A 22524-nucleotide genomic window follows, 5' to 3' on the forward strand; every position below is an offset into this window, starting at 1 on the left:
TGATCGCTGAGGTCTTTTCCAACCTTGTTGATTCTCTGATGCTCGGATCCTGGCTCGCCGCTGGAGCGCTGAGAGCATTCGGCGTCTCGGCAGCCGCTGCCCGCTGTCATTAGGAGCGGCTCGGTACGGCCGGGCCGGGGGCTCCGCGGCAGAGCCCGGCCGGCAGCCGCCCCCGCAGGCGGCGAGCCCCGTCCCCCGGCAGCGAGCCCCGTCCCCGGCAGCGGGCCCCGGCGGCGGGAGGCGGCGCCTCGCGGGGAGGCGGGCCGGGCCGCCCGGCGCTGCCTTCCGGGGCTCGGCACGGCGGCGGCCGGAGCCGGCCAGGATGTGCTCCGCCGTGCCGCTGCTGCTCTTCTCGGCCTGCGTGCTGCTGCCGGCGCTGCTGCCGGCCGTGCCCGGAGCCCACGGCAGCCAGGAGCCGGCGGCGAGCTCGGCAGCCGTGAACGGCAGCCGCCTGCCCGGCGCGCCCGGGAACCACAGCGGGGCCCAGCTCAGCCCCGTGCCCGCGCTGCTCCGCGACCTCTCCGGGCTGAAGGCCGCCGTCATCGGGGCCTGCACCCTCACGGCCGCCCTCATCGCCTGCCTTCTGCTCCGCGTGTTCAGGTAGGGCCGGGCCCTCCCCCGGCAGGTGCCGGGCCTTGGCCTCCGCCCGCGGCCTGCAGGCTCCGCTCGCCCGGGAGGAGGAGGGGGGCGGCCGGGGCGCGGGTGGGCAGCGGCCGGGGCGCGGGTGGGCAGCGGCCGGGGCGCGGGTGGGCAGCGGCCGGGGCGCGGGTGGGCAGCGGCCGGGGCGCGGGTGGGCAGCGGCCGGGGCGCGGGTGGGCAGCGGCCGGGGCGCGGGTGGGCAGCGGCCGGGGCGCGGGTGGGCAGCGGCCGGGGCGCGGGTGGGCTGCGGCCGGGGCGCGGGTGGGCTGCGGCCGGGGCGCGGGTGGGCTGCGGCCGGGGCGCGGGTGGGCTGCGGCCGGGGCGCGGGTGGGCAGCGGCCGGGGCGCGGGTGGGCAGCGGCCGGGGCCTGCCCGCCGGCCCATGGCGCTCTCCCGGCCGGTGAGCGGCGCAGAGCCGAGGCCGTGCCGAGCTCCTCGCCGCCAGCGCGGCGTCGGCGAACGCCTCGGCAAACTCCCCTGGCAGGGGTGCTGCCGGCCCAGAGGCCGGCGTCTTCCTCATCTCCTGCAGAAAGACGGGGCAGCGGTGTGGGTTCAGGGGGCGCGGCGCCACGGCCGTGGTTGGGGGCTGGGGGGGCACAAAGTGAGGCTGTGCGAGAGCCCACCCGGAGGTGTGAAAATTGGTGGGAGCGGCAGGGCGCTGGGATGAGGGGGCCTGAGGAGGCTGTGTGGGCTCCATCTGTGGAGATGCTCAAAGCCCAGCTGGACAGATGGCTGTGGGTGGCCCTGCTCGCTCTGGAGAGGTCCCATCCAGCCCCAGCCACGTGTGCCCTGTGCACTCACCCTGAGGTCATGCAGGTGCCGCTCCCGTAGTAGAATCGTTAGGGTTGGAAGGCACCTCAAGGATCCAGTTCCAACCCCCCTGCCATAGGCAGGGAGCCCTCACACTGGATCAGGTTGCTCAGAGCCACAACTCAGTGCTGGGTAAAACAAAAAAAAAGAAGATAATTGTTTCGTTTGCCTTCTAATGAGGCTTAAGCAGGTGAGCCTGAATACGTCCAGCAGTGCTGAAAGTAGGTGTTGGCTTAGAGCACAGCCCTGATTTTACTGGAGCTGCAGTGTGTTACCAAACTGCCCTATGTTCCAGTCACATAGCTTAGTGATGGGTACAAGCTTCTGCACCCAGGATGGCAGGACAGAAACTCCTGATTGCTCACAGAGGTAGGAGAAGTGCTGGCGGGCCAGCAGGACGCTGGGCAGAGGTTTGCATCGGCTTGGTGCTTGTGTCTTGTCCATTTATGAGTGTGGGCCAGTTCATACCGGAGTGAATTGGTGCTGGCACATGCTTGAGCTATCCAGGCAGCTATTGGAACTCATGCAATGCCTCCTGCTGAGAGGGACACGAGCAAATGAAACTCAGTGCCTCTATAAAGTCAGTCTTGCTGGAGCAGAAGACAAACGCATATTAAGGCTCCGTTTGGCACAGTTAGCATTAATTAGTATTTATCTGAGCAGTGGCCACAGTCCCCACCGTGCGCTAAAGGCTGGCCCTGACTCGCAGTCTACACATAAGAAGTTGTTGCCCGTTCCTGCCCAGCTTTGCCAGGAAGATGGCAAACTTCGAGTGGTTAACAGACATCTGGGTGGGGGCAGCGGGAAAGAGCCGGCAGTGCAGCAGCTGGCATTCGGCTGCAGGGAGGAGGGGAGGGGAGGAGGGGTGCTGCACGGCTCAGGTGACAGAAGGAGCTGAACAAGTGGAGTTCAGGCAGCTCCTTTGTATTTAAATGATGGCTGCAGATGAATGCTCTGCTTCTCCCCTTTCTGAATTGATTGCATGTGTGAGGGGCAGCCTTCACAATGGTAGTGTGATGAAGTGTGGTCTTAAAAGACCCAAATGCTAAGCATTGGTGTTTTCTAAAGAGGTTGACATTTAACTCAATTCTTACATGCTGCAGCAGCTGGCAGAAGACAATGCAAATAAACTTGCTCATTACAGTAAGGTGCTTTGGGAAAACCCAGCAAAATATTGAAGGGATTTTGTTTTTTGAATCAATACAACCACTTTGCAGCTGTATAAAGTTGTCATGGATTAACACAGCAAAATTGGTAGGAGCTATATGAGAGGGAATTAGGAAGTCTATCACCAAGTGCTGAGCGCAATGCTTGAGTTTCTTTCCATAGTTCTCTCTGATCCTGGAGAGTTTTATTCCCTCCACCTGGCGTAAGGCTGAAGGCTTCCAAGCAAAGGTAGCAAAATGATAGCCTTGAAAGACTTTTTCCCCACACCACCATCAGCAGCAAAACCTGGAGGCAGGGAGATTCAGGCTGGAGGTGAGGAGGAAGTTCTTCCCCATGAGAGTGGTGAAGCCCTGGAATGGGTTATCCAGGGAGGTGGCTGAGGGCCCACCCCTAGAGGTGTTTAAGCCCAGGCTGGATGAGGCTCTGGCCAGGCTGATCTAGTGTAGGGTGTCCCTGCCCATGGCGGGGGGTTGGAACTAGATGATCCTTGTGGTCCCTTCCAACCCTGACTGATACTGTGATACTATGAAAGCCAGGTCCAGGTTAAAGTCACCTTGGGAAATGATGGATTGATTAATTCTCCCGTGCCAGAGTCGTCATTACACAACTGATCAGAGTTAATGCAGCATTAAAGATCTGCAAGAAAATCAGCCTCTGAAGTCTCTCATATATCTTTAATAGAACCTGGGAGGAAAGTGGGAAATGAAGCTTTCAGCTTCTGAGTGCATTGCTTTGTCTGACAACGCTTGTTTGTAAACAGTTACCCCAGCTGCACTGTGAGACAAGAATACCAACAGGTACCTTTGTACTGGTGTCACACTTGTAGCTGACAACACAGATTGGAGGAGATTCTGTTGCAGAAGAGATAAGGGATTTACCCTCAATAAATGTGAAGCTTTTCTCCATCAGAATGAGAGCTTTGTTCACACTTAGTCAAAAACATTGCCATTTGTTTTTGTCCTGAAGTGTCATGGATTCCTATTAATAGGATTTTGCTGAAATCCAATCTTTGATTAAACCTTCACTGTGAAATTGCTGTAGCTTGCTGGAAGTAAATTATCCTTTTAGATATGGGTTGTAGAGATGAAATGAACTGGTGAGTGCTGAGATATTCTTGTCACAGGCATGGGATTTATTTTTAAACACATTTGTTTGGGTTTTTTGTATACATCTCACTTTATACATTATTTCCCCTCTTTGTTTGCTTTGTTTTGTTTCATTTGTTTCAGCAGGGACAGATCCATTTCTCAAGCTCTCCAGCTCTTGCTTTTAAAGCAATGCTAAGAGACTGCTCTTCATGCCTTGTGGGAGCGTTATGTTCTGGATTCATCTGATGGTCCTGTGGATCAGGCTGTGGTAGTGCTCACAGTGGTCTGACTTTCCTTTCTCTCTGTGGCTGCTAGGGACTGTGAGGGTCAGACAAGACTCTGCCACCAGTCTGCATGTGGCAAGACCTAATTAGCTTTAGTATTTACTTTGGGGGGTGGCAAGCTCAGCTCTGGGCCTGCTTTCTTTCCTGTACATTCCCCGTGGGGCCTGCATGCTCCCAACCCAAAACCATTTCCACAGCAGACCAAGGTTCACGTTATTCTCAGTCAGGACGTTGGGTAGTTTGCATTACCAAGAAACTCTGTTTTGCAGCAGCTTTCTGTGGCTAAATTCACTCCTTGTGGTTTGGATTTTGCCTTTTTACCCTCATGCTCTGCCCTGCCTCCCTTTCCTGGTGCAGCTCAGTTCATTCTTGGGATCAGCTCCCAGGACATGTAGTTTCTCAGCTGTGGCTATCTGCAGGGTCCTGCATCTGGGTCGAGGCAATCCCAGGCACAAATCCAGGCTGGACAGGGACTGGCTGGAAAGCAGCCCTGAGGAGAGAGACTTGGGGGTGCTGGTGGACAAGAAGCTCAACAGGAGCTCTCAGTGTGCACTTGCAGCCCGCAAAGCCAATCAGATCCTGGGCTGCAGCAGGAGAAGTGTGGCCAGCAGGGCAAGGGAGGTGATTCTCCTCCTCTGCTCAGCTCTGGGGAGACCCCACCTGGAGTACTGCCTCCAGCTCTGGAGCCCCTATGACAAGAGGGATCTGGAGGTGCTGGAAAGTGTCCAGAGCAGGGCCAGGAGGATGATCAGAGGGCTGGAGCACCTCTCCTATGAGGACAGACTGAAGGAGTTGGGGCTGTTCAGTCTGCAGAAGAGAAGGCTCTGAGGTGACCTAATTGTGGCCTTCCAGTATCTGAAGGGGGCCTACAGGAAGGCTGGGGAGGGACTGCTCAGGATCTCAGGCAGTGATAGGACTAGGGGGAATGGAATGAAGCTGGAGGTGGGGAGATTCAGGCTGGAGGTGAGGAGGAAGTTCTTCCCCATGAGAGTGGTGAAGCCCTGGAATGGGTTGTCCAGGGAGGTGGTTGAGGCCCTGTCCCTGGAGGTGTTTAAGCCCAGGCTGGCTGAGGCTCTGGCCAGGCTGATCTAGTGTGGGGTGTCCCTGCCCCTGGCAGGGGGGTTGGAACTAGATGATCCTTGTGGTCCCTTCCAACCCTGACTGATACTATGAGACTATGATCTGTGCTGGTAGACCAAATACATCCTAGGGAAACTGGGTAAGTGACTTCTGCTCACATAGGCCAGCTGAGAGCAGCCCAAAGCTTCAGTTGTAGAAGCCTCTGCTGGAAATATTTGCTACATGTCTTGACCTGCCCTTCAACAGTAGCTCTTTTCAGCTTGGGTTCTGTTCACCTAGGTTTTGAGAGGGAAGCCACCTACGTGTTTTCTGCCTCCTTGCTTTGGTGCATTGCTTGCTGCTCAATTTTGATGTCTTCCTCAAATACCACTTTAAGCTTAGTTTTCCAGTAATTGCAAAACTGGCATGAATTACTGAGCTTGAGGAGAGAGGTTCAAGCATATGATCATAGGATACAAGCCCCTTTGTGCCGTGAGCTGGGCAATTGCTCTGGGCCATCCCAGGCTTAACCCCGGAGGCTTTGCCTGATGGAAAATTAATTGTATTCTAACCAGTTAGAGTACTCCAGTAAATACAAGACTTCTGCCAGGAACAAGAAAGAAAAGCTCTCCATTGAAATGACCTTAAATGGAGAAGAACAAAAATCCACCAGCAAAGCACAGCTTTGTAACCCACGTTGAGAGCTTCAGCCAGGCTGCGTGTTGGGGCCACGGGGAGTGACAAATGGGGCGCGCAGCACGGGGCTTGGGGGCCCTGTCTTTGGGAAGACTGAGATGAGCACAAGGAAGGGAGAGAGCACCACTGCCTTGAGTTCTTTACAGCTCTGGTGTTAAGTCACTACAAAGGTTGAATGCTTTCTTGTGCCAGGATTTGCTGCCTCAACGAGTTAGGGGAGATCATGAAGGTTTTTCTAGGGCTGCTCTGTAGGACATGAAGAGACCTCTTGAGCACCTCTCAGGTGGTGTTGGTCTGACTGTGCTGTGATTCCTGGAAGTACCTGGCTGGCACTGGTACTGAGCACCAGATGTGCTCCTAAAGTTATTCCCAGTGGCAGTCTCTGATCCATCCTTCCTATCAGCAGTGCAGTTAAGCAAGGGCCTGCTTTTACTCTTTGTGGCCACCTATGCTCCACCTTAAGGACTTGATTGTTAGAAACCACAGCACTTTCAGTTTGCTACAGCAAAAATCATAGAATCAGAATTGTTTGGCTTGGAAAAGACCTCTTAAGCTCATCAAGTCCAGCCATCAACCCAGCACCACCATGGGCATCAAAGGACACCCAAGGCTCTAGAATTCTGGAAGGTTGGTGAGAGCAGAGGGCGCCAGGGCAGAGCACACAGGAGGTGTTGCTCTCCTTTGGATAGGTAGGTGTGCTGAGGAGCTCTCAAGGTCTGCAGTGCACTCCATTCCCAGGAGGAAGAAGAACTCTCAAAGCAATTCCCAACCCATTAAAGCATGGAGGCAGGTTGATTGAAGGCCTGCAGCTCCAGATCCTTTCCTTCCCATCACAACTCTGTGTCCCAGTGCTGTGGGGCTCTCCCTGGTTCCCCTTGCAGCACAGAGACCCAGAACACATGGGAGGACTTGGCTTCATGCTTTAACTTTGCTGTACACAGCAGAGAGCAGAGCCAGCCAGCCCCACACTAATGAAGTCTCTCTGATCTAGTTCATCAGCTGGTAGTAAGCCTGGAGTTTCCCCAGCTTTATATCTCCATAATTTTTTTCTAACTGCTAATGGAGCCAATTAGCAGCAAATAAACTGGTCCCAGTTCCATGACTGATGAAACATTGCTGCAGCTCTGTGATGGTTGCAGCTGGGTTAAGCAGACTTCCAGTGAGCAGTTGGCTAAGAAGGGATGGGGATTGGGGTGCTTGGTTTGGTTTTTCCTTCCAGGGGATGGTGCCCTCCCTCTGCACCCCTTGGCAGGAAGTGCTAATGATAAGAAAGACAGAGACCTCTCTCTCTGGGTCAAGAGAAGCATTAACTTTGAATACCAGGGCTTGTTGACTAAAATAGATCAGAGGCGTAAATAAGAGAAGGAGTTGGCTTGAACATTTGCTCCACCACATGATGCCCCAGAAAGGAGGATGAAGTGCTGCATATGACTGGTGCTTGACCAAAATAGCCCCAGGACAAAGGACAGAGACACAAAGTCAGCGTTCTGCTCCAGCCCATCTCTCTGTGTCCCTCCCTGCGCTGGGTGGTGCAGCAGAGGGAGCACAGCTGACTTGTGATGGAGCAGACCCTGGCATGGTGTGTGGCACCGCAGGAATTAGAGCCCAGGGGCAGTGCCAGAGTGTGCACATCACTTCATCATCTCTCAGTTAATCACTGTGCTCGCTGTGCCTGCCTCCTGTTGACACCAGTGAGTTTTGGTGGCAGAGCCACATGGTCTACACTGAAATAACCTTTGCAATATCCCTGGCTGCAGTTCACTCGGTTTTTTTCTCCCCCTCCTCGTGATGATTCAGTGCAAGACTTGTAGCATCCCCTTCTAATTATGGAAGGGTGGCAGAAGTCAGACAGCAGAAACAACATGATTGGGTTTTTAAGTGGAAGACAGATTTCTGTGCTGAAATACCCAATACTGCCTCTGCCCTGGCTAAACCACTTAGGGGCTGCTTCAGCTTGTCCTTGTGCAAGGGGCATGCTCTGCCCACAGCTCCCAGCACGCTTCATGTTGGCTTTGAAAAGCCCCACACAACACAAATGTGGCTGGAAGGGAGAGTCTCTCTTTGCCCATGAGGGTTGATGTGTCCTAATCCTATCCAGGAGGTCTCCAGAGCTCAGGACACATTTGTGTTGTGTAGTTCTTGCTCCGTGCCACTCTGCTGTCTGTCTGCAAGCAAAAGATGCTGCATGGTCTCACCCACCCAACACACTGCTGTGCCTTGTGCCTTGTCATCACTGGGGACTGCAGGGATCCTGCTGAGCTTCTGGAGCTTTAATGTGCCAACAGCTTCCTGACAGGCAGGCTTAGTTTGTGTGCATGTAGGGACACTCCCAAGGCTTTCCTTTCAAGTGAGCTCTGGTAATTCTTCTGGTCTTTAGGAAGCCTAGGGGAGGCTCTCAAGTGAGCAAGTGTGAGGAAACAGACCACTGAAAAGTACAGATTAAAGACAAATTAGCTGGCTAATCTGGTGTAGAATTAATTGAGGAGGAAGAGGCAAGGAAAGACCCTGCCAAGGGCAAACAACTGATTGTAGCAGCTCAGCCAAAAACCAGCAGCAAAATGAGCTTCATCCCCTGTCTAAATGAGCGCTGTGGTTAAGTGGGGGTCGTGGAGGATTAATAGATCACCGTGCAGCGAGTTCTGCTCCTCTTCAGTGTAGCCCAAATAGACTCATTAATGGCTGGAGGCTAAAGGCTTCCAGTTTGCCATTTCTAAAAATACTTATTCTGGGGTAATTGCTTCAAACACTTCAATATTGTTTTGCAGTAGGAGCTCCACAGAAGTGGTGTGGTAAGATGAGCTCCACCGAAACGATGCTGTCTAGCGCAGGGAAGGAGGGAGGATGTCTCCCATCCCAGGCCTGCTACACAGCTGGTGCCTTTAAAACGGTAACCCTATGGAAAGCCAGTGTGGACTGTGTGTAAGGTAGGGTGGTAGGGCTGTGCTTGATCTGTTCTGACAAGCAGACCCAGGTTAGTTCCACGCTGTACTTGGGCTTCGCAGTGTGAGTCAATGTTTCTTGTAAAAGCAATGCCTTGCGTGTAAGCTGAGACCTCTCTGCATCGCTTTGCTGCTCGGTCTTGGCTGAGAAGCAGACTAACACAGAGAAGTGTTTTCAAAAGGATTTTCAAGTGTTTGGGTTAAGAGTCCTACTGTATTGGATATAAAATTGCTTATTTCACCAACAGCAGTAACAGAACAAACCTCCCTGTCTGTGCTCTACGTGACACAGCCACACAGATTGCTATAAAGATTAGGCAGCAGGAGATGACTTTCTTCTCGCTTCTGATGCAACCTCAGCCTTCAGAAGAGGGAGGAAATGCAGACTGCTCCATCCTGAGGCCTGGAACCTGTTTGTTCAGCCTTGGGCTGCTGCCCAAAAGCAAAGCTGGGGAGAGGCACTGAGGCTTCCACACCAGAGCTGCTCACCCATTTAAATGGAGCCTGGGAGGGATGGTTGCAGTGGAGGCACAAGGGCAGGACCTGAGTCCCAGTCTCTGCAATGCAACCTTAGTTCTCGCTGCTGTGTAACTTGGAAGTTCTGGGTGCAAAACTGCTGTGGTGGGTTGAAATTCCCCCCCCCCAACATTAAATTTGCCAGGGCAGCTCAGTTGGATGCAAATGGAAGCTGTATTTACAAGCAAAATGACCACCTACAATGAAATGCAGTGAATCTGTGCAAATATGCAGTGCTTACAGGTATTTACAATTCATAAACAGCACAAGGACCCCCTGGCCAAAGACCAGGGCAAGCTACTAGCTTCTCCCTTCCTGCCCCCCAAACCCCAGCACAAAAGGGAGAAAAGAAAGCAGAGGGCTGTGAGACTTAGCCAAAACAATGCAGCCAAGGTCAAGCAGGTAGTGCTAGGACTAGGGGGAATGGAATGAAGCTGGAGGTGGGGAGATTCAGGCTGGAGGTGAGGAGGAAGTTCTTCCCCATGAGAGTGGTGAAGCCCTGGAATGGGTTGTCCAGGGAGGTGGTTGGGGCCCTGTCCCTGGAGGTGTTTAAGCCCAGGCTGGATGAGGCTGTGGCCAGGCTGATGTAGTGTGGGGTGTCCCTGCCCCTGGCAGGGGGGTTGGAACCAGATGATCCTTGTGGTCCCTTCCAACCCTGACTGATGCTGTGATACTAAGCAGAAGCAAGTTAGTATCTATCCCAGAGCAAAGAAATGAGAGAAGAGAGATTGTTTTGGTGCCTCTTCCAATGGGATTGTTTAGAATGACCATTATTTCCCTTTTTACACCCAATAGAGATTTATCTGCATTTGACTACTTCTTTATTGGAGATCTGTGAAACAATTTTTAAAGGCATAGCCTAAAACCACCACAAATGGCAGTGCTGAATCTGGCACACCTTGCATGCTGTGCCAGGGCAAGGCTGCTTGGTGGTGGAAGTACACTCATGATGTGCTGTCTGCTTGGGGCAGTAGGTAGCTGTGGCTACCAAAACTGAGAGGGAGCTTGCTGCTGGGTTTGGAGCACAGCCCTGTGAGGGGAGGCTGAGGGAGCTGGGGGTGTTCAGCCTGGAGAAGAGGAGGCTCAGGGGAGACCTCATTGCTCTCTACAACTACCTGAAGGGAGGTTGTAGCCAGGTGGGGGTTGGGCTCTTCTGCCAGGAAAGCAGCACCAGAACAAGAGGACACAGTCTCAAGCTGTGCCAGGGGAAGTTTAGCCTGGATGTTAGGAAGAAATTCTTCACAGGAAGAGAGATTGGCCATTGGAATGTGCTGCCCAGGGAGGTGGTGGAGTCACCATCACTGGAGGTGTTTAGGAGGAGCCTGGATGAGGCACTTGGTGCCAGGGTTTAGTTGATGAGATGGTGTTGGGTGATAGGTTGGACTTGATGATCTCTGAGGTCTTTTCCAACCTGGTTTATTCTATTCCCTTCCCAGGCTTGGCAGTTTTAGTGAAGGTGGAGGGGAAAGTTCTGCAGTTTGGTAACCAAACCCATCCATTTTCCTCCCTGGAGGCTAGCTGTACACATCAGCACCTTCTTCAGTGTGTAATCACCAGAGTGTATCCATGCCTGAGCAGTGTGGCCCTCCCAGTGTGTATTAAAGGAGGCAGGGGGATGAGAAGAGCCCAGGCAGCTCCGGCTGGAGGCAGAGAATTAGCTGAGGAGCCACCCACCCAGCCTTTAATTGAAAATGTTAGAGAATTTATCTCTCAAAGCCATGGGAGTTCAGGTGCTTGAGCATCTCCATCCCAAAAGGAAAGTGAGGCTGCTGTCTGTAGGAGAGGTGGGAGCTGGGTTGGCAGTTGAGTGCTTTTCATCACACTTAGTGCAGAGCCTGGAGCTTCTCAGACAAGGCTCAGGGTTCTTGCTCTGGGAGTCCTGAACTTGGCCTGATGGCAAGAAAAAAGATCAGGCTGTTTGTACCCAAACATCACCACCCCTTGCTCCTCATAATCCTGACTGGAACATTCCCCTGTCTCAGCAGGGCTGAACCTGGGCTTTCTAATCCAAACTTGGCCGCTGCAGCTGATTAAGCCCACGTCTCGCTTATTGGGCATGGCAGCAGGAAGGACTCGCTGGGCTCTGCACTCATCTGTCTGCCCTGCATGCCAGAGGACCTCTGGTGTGTCAGCAGCTGAAAGACTGATGTTGATCTGGATTGCAGCTGACAAGAAGCTGTGCTCTACAGCGAGGGGCACAAAAAGGCAGCGGGAGGGAGGGCAGGCTGGCTCCGCAGCCTTCAGCTCTGGGCAGGTCTGAATGAGAGCAGTGGTTCAGTGTTGGAGGGAGCAGCTTCAGCCTCTCCAGAGAACAGTGTGTAAAGGCCCTGCTCACTTCTGTGTTTCAGGTCTGGCAAGAGGATTAAGAAGACCAGGAAGTATGACATAATCACCACCCCAGCCGAGCGGGTAGAGATGGCTCCTCTGAATGAAGAAGATGATGAGGATGAAGACTCAACAGTGTTTGATGTGAAATACAGGTACTGCTGTGAGCCTGCCCACTTAGGCTTGCTCACTGAGCTCTTAGTAGTGCAGACAGCTCTTACTTTTCTGGCCAGCTTGGCAGGGATGAGGCAGTCACAGTCTCCCCTTACTCTGCTGAAGCAGTATGACTCCCCAGCCCCGCTGCCTGTTCTCAGCACACACTGCTCTGTATTCCTGCTCTTGTAATAACCACATTGCTACCCCTGGGCTCTCTGCCCTGCTCTTTCCTGTGCAGAGCTGCACAAGGAGATACATGTGCCCCAAATAGCTAACAAGCTCTAACAGGCTGAGCTTACCCTCTCAGGCAGCTGCTGGCAGTTGTCCCTTTGCACTCTGTGTCCACACATGGATGGAGGGCTGTGGATCAGGGGCTGCTTTCCCAGGCACTGCTGTTGTCCTCAGCCTGGGGGAAAATGATGGTGAATCTGGGTTTGCACCACAGTGCTGGTGTCAGCAGTTATCCATTGGCAGCAAACTTTCCTTAACTGTGTTTGCCTTTTTGAGAAGGCAGCAGGGTGACAGCTCAAAACCTTTGGTGCCTGCTCAGGGCCTGAGATTTATATCACCCATTCAGCACATGAAGATGCTGTGCATTGATTGATGGCATCAGGGTGTTTGCATGTCTCATTTTCATTTGCATCAAGCCATCCACAGAAATCAAGTCACATTCTCCTCCAAATAAGGCCTGCTTCACAATCTGTCTCCCTGTGGCTGAAAGAAGCTCTCCTAATTATAAAACCACAGCACTTGACAACTCCTAACTGGAGACTTTACAGACTTCTGCTGCCCATCTCCTGACTTGGGAAAGGGACAGCAGCACACTGGCTCCACAGACATCTGTACCAGCATCTAGGACACGCAGCACTGCAGGCTCTGCTGCTTGTTTTCAAAACAAGGGGGTTATTAAAAGCCAGGCTTTTATGGTTCAACAGTTAGTTCTTGAACTGGGAGACTCCTGTCAGTCCTTGCCTGACTGTTGCCAGTCTCTGTAGCTGCCTTGTGTTTGCTCTAATAATTTCAGCTTGTGCACTTTTGACTTTGGGGCTGAGCTTTCCTACACCCAGGGTGCCAGAGATCTGTCTCACCGTGGCCTTTGACTGCCTGTGTCTCCTGCCCCTCTTCCTCTTACCTGAATGCTTTCTGAACTTTTGGTAGTGAGATGAGAGTGGGTTCCCAAAGATTGAGACCAGAAAGTTCTCAATCATGGCAGTGCTTCAGGAGAAGATGTGTAACAGTAGCTGAAGAGAGAGGGGAGCTGGCTGGGAGCCATGTGACTGATGTTAGCTGACACTGCTTCCCTGGAGCACACACTGCTGATGCTTTCACAAAAGCCATTTGGGCTTCATGGGTTCCTCCCCAGTACAAATGGCTCTTCACCTCCTGTGATGCTCAGCTCAGACACTACAGGGGTTTTTTGTTCTTAGCCAAGCAGTTCTTTCTTCATTCATGGGAGTCCTTTCCTTCTGCCACAGTGCAGCAGCTATTAAATTCCACCCTTTCTGAAGTCCTTGCTCTTTCAGGCATACATTTGTTCAGCTCAGACAGAGCTACCTCAGTGTGGAGGGGGAGATCAGCTTACAGGCACCAACCCCTGAGCAGCAGTGGTGTGGGGAAAGCTGCTTTGGGGATATGCTTGCTGTAAAAGGGATCAGCTCTCTGGTCCCTTTGTGCAGCTCAGAGACTACATCCCCAAGCAGCCCCTACCTCCTGTCACCAGTGAAGGCACCTCTTTGCACATCTGACTTGTTGACTGTGACAGCCCCATTAAAGCAGTCAGGAGGTTCTTCATGGGTGCTTGTGGTCAGATGGGAAGGAGGGCTAGAGATACAGGAAGGGCATCTCAGACATGACTAATGTGGTCAGCTAACTATCTTCTACCAGGTCTTCTCTTTGGATTCCTTCCTTAGCACCCTCCACTCTCTTCCCCCCCAAAAAAAAAACCCCAAAGCATTCAGGAAATAGTTTCCTTCTTTGGCTTTTGGCACTGGCTGCAGGTTCCAGGCAGTCAGGGTAAGGAGAAGGAACCTCATCCCTCTCAGTGGTTAATGAGAGTTGTAAATAGATGCAGGTAGCTGCAGTAGGTTTGTTTTCCATATTCAGCAAGTGCCTACAGTTTTCAAAGAACCTGAGTTAATTGCTGAGTCAGGAAAACTATTTCCTCTGTTTCCTCTCTCCATTAGCTCAAGGAGAAGAAAAAAAGAGTCATAACTTGTGGAGCTGGATGAAGTGAGCTGGGGCTGACACATAAGGAGTAGCATGATACTGCTGTCTTCAGGTTGTTTGCCAGCTAAAGCAATGCATCATGAGTTGCAGCAGCCTAGCAGCAGTTGTGATGGACACTGTAGCAGCCCTGCTGCCATGTCTGCAGCAGACACTAACTTTCCATAGCCATCTAAACCTACAAAGTCTCCCTGTGTCACTGGAGAGGAGGTGGAATCTTTTGTCCTGTTCATTTGTTTTGATTTAAAAGCTGTGAAGCTATGGGGGGAATGGCCTGGTCTCCAGAAAGTGGTGATGCACAGTGGTGGTTGATCAGTGCCTTTCACTACAGAGGCACCAGAAGTGCATTTACAAACACAGGCTTCTGAGAAGGGAATGGAGATTTCCAAAGAGCAGTGCAGCAGGGACAGGTTGGCTGTGACGTGCTGGAAGCAGCACAGGCTGCAGCCAGAGGAGTGTGGCCAGCAGGGCAAGAGAGGGGACTCAGCCCTTTGACTCTGCTCTGCTGAGACCCCACCTCAAAGACTGCCTCCAGTTGTGGTGTCAGGACACAGAGCTGGTGGAGTGAGTCCAGAGGCGGCCACAAAGATGATCCAAGGGCTGGAGCACCTCTGCTGTGAGGACAGGCTGAGGGAGCTGGGGGTGTTCAGCCTGGAGAAGAGAAGACTGCAGGGGGACCTCAGAGCTGCCTTCCAATAGCTGAAGGGATCCTACAGGAAGGCTGCAGAGAGACTTTTCCTGAGGGTGTCTAGAGACAGGACAAGGGGGAATGGTTTGAAGCTGAGGGAGAGCAGGATGAGAGTGGAGCTGAGGAAGAAGTTCTTCAGTATGAGGGTGGTGAGACAATGGAATAGGCTGCTCAGGGAAGTTGTATGTGTGCTGGTGGTGTTCAAGGCCAGGCTGGATGAGGCCTTGAGCAGCTGAGTGTGGTTGAGAGGTGTCCCTGCCCATGGCAGGGAGGTTGGAGCAGGTGATCTCTGAAGTCACTTCCAACCTAAGCCATTCTGTGCTTATTCAGTTTGTGTTACTGGTGGGAGCTGGGAGGCAATCCCAGGCTTTCAGATCTCCAGGGCTGTCACCAACATGGTAGTAGGGAAAGATCTGAAGAGCTGGCCTGGAGTGCCAGAACATTAAATACCTCCTGTGCACAACAGTGCATTACCCCAGTGTTCACAGAGTCACTAAGACTGGAAAAGAACTTTAAGGTCATCATAGTCCAACCATAACCAAACTACCATGACCACTAAGCCATGTCCTGAAGTGCCACATCTACAGCTTCTTGAACACCTCCAAGGATGGTGACTCCCCCCCACCCTGGGCAGCCTGGTTCAACACTTCACCACTCTCTGTGAAGAAGCTTTTCCTCATGTCCCATCTAGAGCTCCCCTGCACAACTCAACCCCGTTTCCTCTCACCCTAGTATCTGACTGATGCAGGCTGTAAATAGCCATGGCTTGGGTTTGCAGCATAAGTCTTGGCTGAGGATGTTGTGGGTAGGCTCTGGGCTGGTTTGTCTGAGGTCCTTCCCATCACTGAAGGATCTGTCCTGGCTCTTGCATCAGTGTTGGGGGGAGTAATGAGATTCTGTGCTGGCTCCCCCCTGTAATGCAAGCAGCACTGTCATTGAAAGGCAGTTATTGTCTGGCAGCAGCAGGGGAGAAGCAACATCTACCTCTCCAATTGTTCTCATGCACTTCATTTTCTTCCCTTTAATGCTTTGTCCTTGGGTGCATTTGTTTCCAGCCTTCCATGAGGCATCAGAGAAGAGCAGATGGTGTGAACTGGGCTGTTGGGTGGAGGCTGGTGTTGGTTGTTGTGAGGGTTGGTTGGTTTTCAAACACTTCTTTTTCAGGAGGCTTTAAGGTGTTGGGCTCCCACGAGATCCACATCCCTTGGGCTGTGGAGCCCAATCACTCCTTGCAGAGCTTCAGGGAAACACTTTTATCTGTATGGAGGGTGTGTTTCTGTAGGTGTTTGCTCTGGTTCTGCAAGAGGCATTTGGATAAGTTGTTCAGGAGCTGTTCTGAAGTCACTCTAGAGCTGCACAAAGAAAGCAAACTGAGCATGGGGAGGATCTGTGTGTCCTGATTGCCATTTCAGTCTGTGCTGCTGAAGGCTGAAGAGTCTCCCTCTCCAATTGATTTCTGGACCACAGGAACTCCTCTGCTCATCACTTTCCAGGTGTCAGATGCTTTTTCATGTTTTATGGTGGGATTACACTTGCTGCACATCTCTGAAAATGAAGGAGTGGAAAGCTAAGTCCCACCCTCCATTAGTGCTCCTTCTCAGCCCACCCAGAGACTCTAAGCTTTCCCTCTCCTGGTTTTGCTCCTTCAGCACTCTCTGTCATGAGGTCAAGGGAAGGTTGTGCTGGTGTCATGATCTCCTACTTGGTGGGGCTACACCATCGATTCTTCAGGCAGTTGGCACTGTGGATACTCAAGAAGGGAGGAGCAAAGTCCAGCAGGTTCCAGGCAAATGTGCCTGGCAAGCTGGTGTTAGCATCCATCCCTCAGCAGGAGCACTCTGCTTGCTTTTGTGCAAGGAAAGGGATGTAAGCAGCTGCAAAAAGAGGCAGTTTCTGCAAAGGTAAATAAAATTGTTAGCTTATTAAGCTTATTAACTCCAGCCTAGCTCATTGGGGGATTTCTTTCAGCTTCAATAGAAGACTGAAAACAAGTACTGAATAAATTCTGTGGTGCCTTGCACATGAAAGGCTTTGAAAGCACTTCAGTAATCTGGGCTATCAGCAGTGTCTCCTCTCCCTGCTGACTTGCAGCTGGTGGAGGCAGCTCCTTCTGCCCTTGCTACGCTTTGCTGAGCCCAGCTGGGTGAATTTCACAACTGTCCCCACAGAGCATTTCCAGTCTGGGCTGATAGGTGCCACATGAGAACCCAGAAGGAGCCTGGGATTTAAATGCCAGAGCTGGGATCGTGCCAGACCCAGTGTCTGGCTCCTGAGTGAGTACTGAGAGAGAGTTTTCTTCGGGTGGGTTGGGGCCTCTGTCCTTGCTGTTGGCTAACTGAGATTCCTCAGTTTGTTTTCCACATAGATTGTAATTTTTCCCTCTGACAGCAGCAGCAGCAAAACACAGAAGAATTTGAGGAATGCATCTTCCAAAGTGCTCTTGAGAGCAGCAAGATTTATGTGTGAGGAGCGGTGGCAGGCAGAGGGAAGGAGACAAGAACATTTATTCCACTGCCGTGGGACTGAAGGGCTTTGGAGAGCTTGCAGGCTGTTGTACAGATTCACAGATTGCATTGGGTTGGGAGGGACCCTCAAAGGGCATCTCCTGCAGCCCCCCTGCAGTCAGCAGGGACACCTCCAACTGCATCAGCCTGCCCAGGGCCACAGCAAGCCTGATCTGGGATGGTTTAGAGGGACCATGCAGCACGTGCTGCAGCTGGATTCTGGAGCCATCCCTTTTGCAGGCACTGACAGCCCTGAAATGTGTTGGAAATACCTTAATCAGAGTTGCAAGGCTCAGCCTTTGATGTGCTGGAGTCTTTTGGAAGGCTCTGTAGAACGAGAGACTTACACAGCTGGTGTCCTCCCCATCCTTTCTGTACCCTGCCTGCCTGCAGCTCCGAGTGGCGCCTGCTGGGGTTCTCTGCTTGTTCCAGCAAGGTGTTGACTCAAGGCAGCAGGTCTAATGCATTGTCTTACTTGTTTTTTTCTTGCCAGCAAAAGCTCCAGGCCATTCTGGATGGTGCTGGGTGAATTGCACTGGGGTTTGTAGCAGCTTCATTTAGATATATAGATGTATTTACTTTCTGCCCCCAGCAGGCAGCAGTGACAGGTTGTGTCTGAGCAGAGGGCTGTCGCTGGTCCTCAGCTGAAGAGGGTGCAAATCACCACCACAGCCAGCTGCTTACTGTACATACAACAAACTACCAAAGCTGTGGTGCTGCTCTGAAGGATTCCCCATGTGTCCCCCTGCAGCAGGGGAGGAAAGAGCTGTCAGAAAGCAATTGGTGTTTGGTTTTTCTGAAGGCCAGGCTCTTTCCTCACGCAGCTCTTAACAGCTACTACCAAGCACACCACACTGGCTGCCTGCTTCAGTCACTGATACACTGGTGGTGCAGTCCTAGGGGAGAGCTCTGGTAACAAATTCCTGTAAAGGGGTGTTTTATGAACCCTGAATCAGCAGGGGCTCAGGAGGAGAATCCACAGCAAGGACTGTCCACATGTGGTGTTCACCAAGAGGCTGCAGTGGTGTGAAGCAAAGGTGTGAGGCTCAAGATGCTGCTTCATGGGCAGTGGAATAACAGATCCCCTGTGCCTGCTCCCACAGGGGCTGCTCACAGCATCTGTCAGCACCTGGGTTTTGTTTGATACAAACCTGGTTTTCCTTTGCTTCATCCAGCTTCTCCTGGCATGGTGTTAACATCAGACAGGTGCCCACTGGCACCACAGCAGCCGGTTGCTGGAGGGAGCTGCTGGTGATGGCTGTGAATAACGCTGCCTTTTCCTTGCTGCCATTCTGCATTGCTTCTCCCTTTGCCCTGGGGGTTCTCATCTCTGCTGTCAGCTCTTTAATTGCAGATCTACAGCTGTACTAATTCTTCCCCTTTTCCAGGTAAAGCAGCTCCATGGAGCATCAGTGCCCTGCAAGATGTCACTCTGCTGTCGAGGGACCTGCTGAAGCCCCAACTGTGAAAGGGGAGGCTTTCATCTCTGCAGTGTTACAACCAAACCAGGCCTCACCTCTTCAAGATGCTGTTTGTACAGCAGGCTATGGATCTCCTGACCAAAATGCCACCATTCAGTTCCCTGGTTTCCAAACTGCTACCTTGGAATGACCAGAGTTCCTCTTTGCAAACTCAGCTCTCCCTTCCTTCAGCGTCACTAAAGCACGACGAGGTGCAGCCCTGTGTACTGGCTGGGAGCTCATGACAGTCTCAGCTGTGCAGAAGGAAGGAAAGGAAGATGGAGCTATGCCCCATGGACTTCTTTTCTAACATCCTAGTTCAATACTTCAGTCACTGTTAAACTTTGGTCATTGTCAAACAGGTCATGTGTTTAAGAGAACAGAAGTCATCAAGATGCGTGGGGTTTTGGGGGCCTTAGAGGTGACTTAGGACTTTAGGCAGGAAAAATGTAAGCCATGGTTTATTGGGGGAGGGTGTGAGGGGTTAACTCATGTGGAAAATTGTACTGACTTGCTACTGATTCTTTGTTGTTGTTGTTAAACAATTGCACTAAGCTTTCATGATGACTTTGTCCCAAGGAGCTCTGAGCAGACCGACTTCAGTAAATGAAAGCAGAGGGAAATGGGATGAATCAGGCATGCCCTGAACTACCCCAGTCTGGGACTGAAGAAGATCTATTTTTGTAATGCTGTGCCCAGGGAGTGAAACCAGTGTTTTGTGCTGCCCTGTGCTGACTGCACCTTGGCTACAGTTAATCTGCATTCTTAGAAGTTACCCTATGGAATGAGTAGAGTGCAGGAAGAACTGCTCTTGCTTTTCATGGAAGCTTCATGTAAGTGAGCTTAATCTGTGTCAAACTGGAAGTTTTCTTTCCCTACCACCTGCTTGACAAATCTCATTGAACTCAAGGATGCTTTTTTTTTAACCATCCCTCCCAGCTGTGCTTTGTGCTGCAGAGGTCAGAGCTGTGGGATGACACACGGAGAAGGAGATTGCTGCAGCTGGGTGGATTTGGTTTAGGAGACCACAAGCATGCAGACTTTCCAGGCCATGGGTGGAAAGGGCAAACCTAAGAGGGTTGGTTTCTTTACTTTGTGGTTTGCCTTTAAAGTAACCACAGATGCAGTTCAGACTTCACTGCACCCCTTAGCAGCTTTCATTTGGGGTTTTCTAACTGGCTGCCACCTTGCTCTTCTTGGGGAGGGCAGGCTTGCCAGTTGTTTTAGGATTATCCCACTGCTTGCCTAACCCTCTACCAGCCTCCTGCAGTTACAACCCCTGAAGGAGGCTGCAGAGCTTCTGGCAAAGCATCAGCACTGCAGCAAGCTGCCAGGTTTGGGGAAGGGGGGGGTTATTTTTGAAGGCCTGCTGGGATTTGAGGCTTGCTGAGAATACTGAACTGCTTTGTCATGATACCACTGCCTTCACCAGTTCTGCACAGCTCCCTTGGGCCCTGCAGTCAGGAAAAGGAGGTGAAGGGTAATGCTTTTTTTTCCCCATCCCAGCAGCCTTGTGCTGTCATCAGAGAAGCTCCCATAACACATCTGCTTTCCCTAGCCATGACTCAGCAGAGGCTTTGCAAACAACCCTCTCAGCCTGGATGGAAAAATCCCACAGCAGGCTTGCATTAATATTAGTCATCAAGGCAATATAAAAGTGCTATGTTATTCTCATTCATGGAATGACTGAGTCATTCCATATTACTGTTACTAAGCAATATTGAAGGTGTCAGCTGTGAGGTGAGGCTGGAGCCAAGTAGGTTGTGTTCTGGTAGGTAGGAATGGTGAGGACCAGGAGGTGGAACAAGGCTGTGGGTCAAGGTGAGAGCCAGGGCTGTTTCCCTGTCTGAGTGAAACAGGTTTCAGACTTAAGCTGGATGCTTCTGAGGGACACACTGTCTCTTCAGGACTAAAGAGCTTTGAAGACAGGAATTAAACTTCTTAGGCAGACCAAGTCCTTTTGAAGTCAGAGAAGTAAGGATGCTGAGGGGAGAGAGAGAGAGGTTAAAGGCTTCTGCCTGCAGAAGGAGGCGATGGAGGGAGGTGGCTGCCCTGTCAGTGGGCACCATGGCAACATCTCCATGGCCACTCTTTGCCAAACTCATTAAGCTGAGCATCAGGCATGCTGGGTGAGTGGTGGAGAGGGAATGAAACCTCTGCACAGAAGAACAAGTTCTATAGGGGAGAGATGAGAAGGTGCATGCAGGACGCTTCTCAAGGGCGAGTCAGTTCTTGCGGCGAGGAATTTGGCTAACAGCTTCAGGTCACTTGCTGGGTTTGGCTGGCTGGCTGCTCCCTAAAAAGTCCTACTGTTTCTGCAGCATGGCCAGGTCTCAGGGGTGGCCAGGGACCAGGTGTTTAAGATGCTGAAGGCAGAGGTGCTCAACTACCACTGGGATGCTCTTGCTCCTCGGGGAGGTCCCAAACCGCGTGCCGTGAGCTGAAAAGTGCTTGGAGGGAAGCAGCAGCTGCCAGGTGGAAATGAAAGGCCAACCTCAGCAGTTGCTCATGGCCATGATGATAAGCTGAAAGCTTTGTTTGATACTCAGATTGCTGTTGCAAATGTGAGGCAATGTTTACCTCTCCAAGAGTTGCTGTATGTGATTTCAAGTCTCTGGTGAAATATTCTATAGCTCTATTTAGCTAAGACTTTAAGAGCACTTGATGTGACTCATCTGATAGTATATATATAGGGATATTTTTTTAATGGTAGGAATGAGTTTAAAACATAGTTTTCAACCTGTGAACCATTTGGGTCAGGTAGTTCTAGGAGTTCATGGGAGGAGAAACCGCTATTAACCACTACATGAGTGTTTCTGCCTTCATGTTCTGTGTCTCTCACACTGCAGATTTAATCTGATTGTGACTGTACAGTGTCTTAGGATCTGCTGCTGTTTTCTTTCTGTTGCATAGTCAAACTTGCTTTGTTCAGGAGCATTCTTAAAGGCCTGGGTTGTTGTTGTTGTTCTTGGAAATGAAAAGAGAAACATCATTACAGATGTCTGCCTGTAGCTCACTCACTGCTTAAAAACCAGCAAGAAGGAAAAGGAAGATCTACTGACTAGCAGCAGAGTCAGAGCAAGCAGACTGGAGGCTTTCCTCTCTGTGCACACTGTGCTGTGGGGGGGGAAAAACTCTGCACAGAAGTGCAGCTGCTGTGTTCCAAGCACAGCCCTGGCGCTGGGGATTCCACTGGGGAAGCCAGGAGTTGGTGTACCAGGCTGCCCTGCAGAGCTCAGGCAGAAGTGCACAGTGAGCTTCCTCTTTGGGGTTGGTTTTCTTGGGGCTGTGTTCTTTTCTGGCCATTCCCCCCACTGAAAGATGAGGAGAGCGCTGCAGCTGCATGTCCAGCACACTGACTTGTGTTTGTGGAGCACTCTAACTTGTGCTGTCCTAAAGCTTATCTTCAGCCCAGGCTAGAAGCCTGCAAACACTAATGAAGCTTGAGCACACAAGCACTAATGCATTCAAGTGTTTTGTCCATACCCATCCCCTCTCATTCACTCCAGAGGGTAGAGTCTCTGCAGGGTGATAGGCTGAGGGTGGTTTTTAATGTTCTTCTGTCAGCTGAGTTGCTGCTGCTGCAGTTTGTGTGAGGAGGTCCCAGGCCTGTGTGTTCTGTTTTGTGCCCTTGCTGGAACTTTGTTTTTACAGAGATTTGAGAAGTTGTCATTGTGACCAAAGCTTCTTTTGAAGAAAACATTGGTGAGACAAGTTTGAATGGAAACTGCCATCATTAAACATGTTCTTGAAAGCCCCCCTTGTGTGGTGTGCTGTGTGCAAGGAGAGACTGGGAGCAGGGCTGTGGCACCTTGAAGCTTGGTGGTTGAGAGAGACACTTGTGTGGTCCCCCAGACAGCTCCTGTCCCAGACTCCCTGTCCAGTTGGCTGAACAAAGCCATGTCCCTTCCCTGGAGCACCCAGGCCATGTTACAGCCATTCAGCAGACTTCCTTCTGCTGCCCTGGAAGC

General features: G+C 51.8%; 1 protein-coding gene across 1 annotated transcript; it reads left to right on the top strand.

Annotated features, from left to right (window-relative positions):
* Positions 1–268: 268 nt before the first annotated feature.
* FAM174B (family with sequence similarity 174 member B) lies at positions 269–22310 on the top strand. Its single transcript, XM_068143373.1, has 3 exons — positions 269–600; positions 11546–11677; positions 18482–22310. The coding sequence occupies exons 1-3, from the start codon at positions 323–325 to the stop codon at positions 18483–18485; spliced, it is 414 nt and encodes a 137-aa protein (XP_067999474.1). The 5' UTR covers positions 269–322; the 3' UTR covers positions 18486–22310.
* The last annotated feature ends 214 nt before the right edge of the window (positions 22311–22524 follow it).

Source organism: Melanerpes formicivorus, unplaced genomic scaffold (assembly GCF_026170545.1).
Source record: "Melanerpes formicivorus ecotype bairdi unplaced genomic scaffold, bMelFor1.0.p_v2 SCAF_10, whole genome shotgun sequence".
NCBI classification, from domain to species: domain Eukaryota; kingdom Metazoa; phylum Chordata; class Aves; order Piciformes; family Picidae; genus Melanerpes; species Melanerpes formicivorus.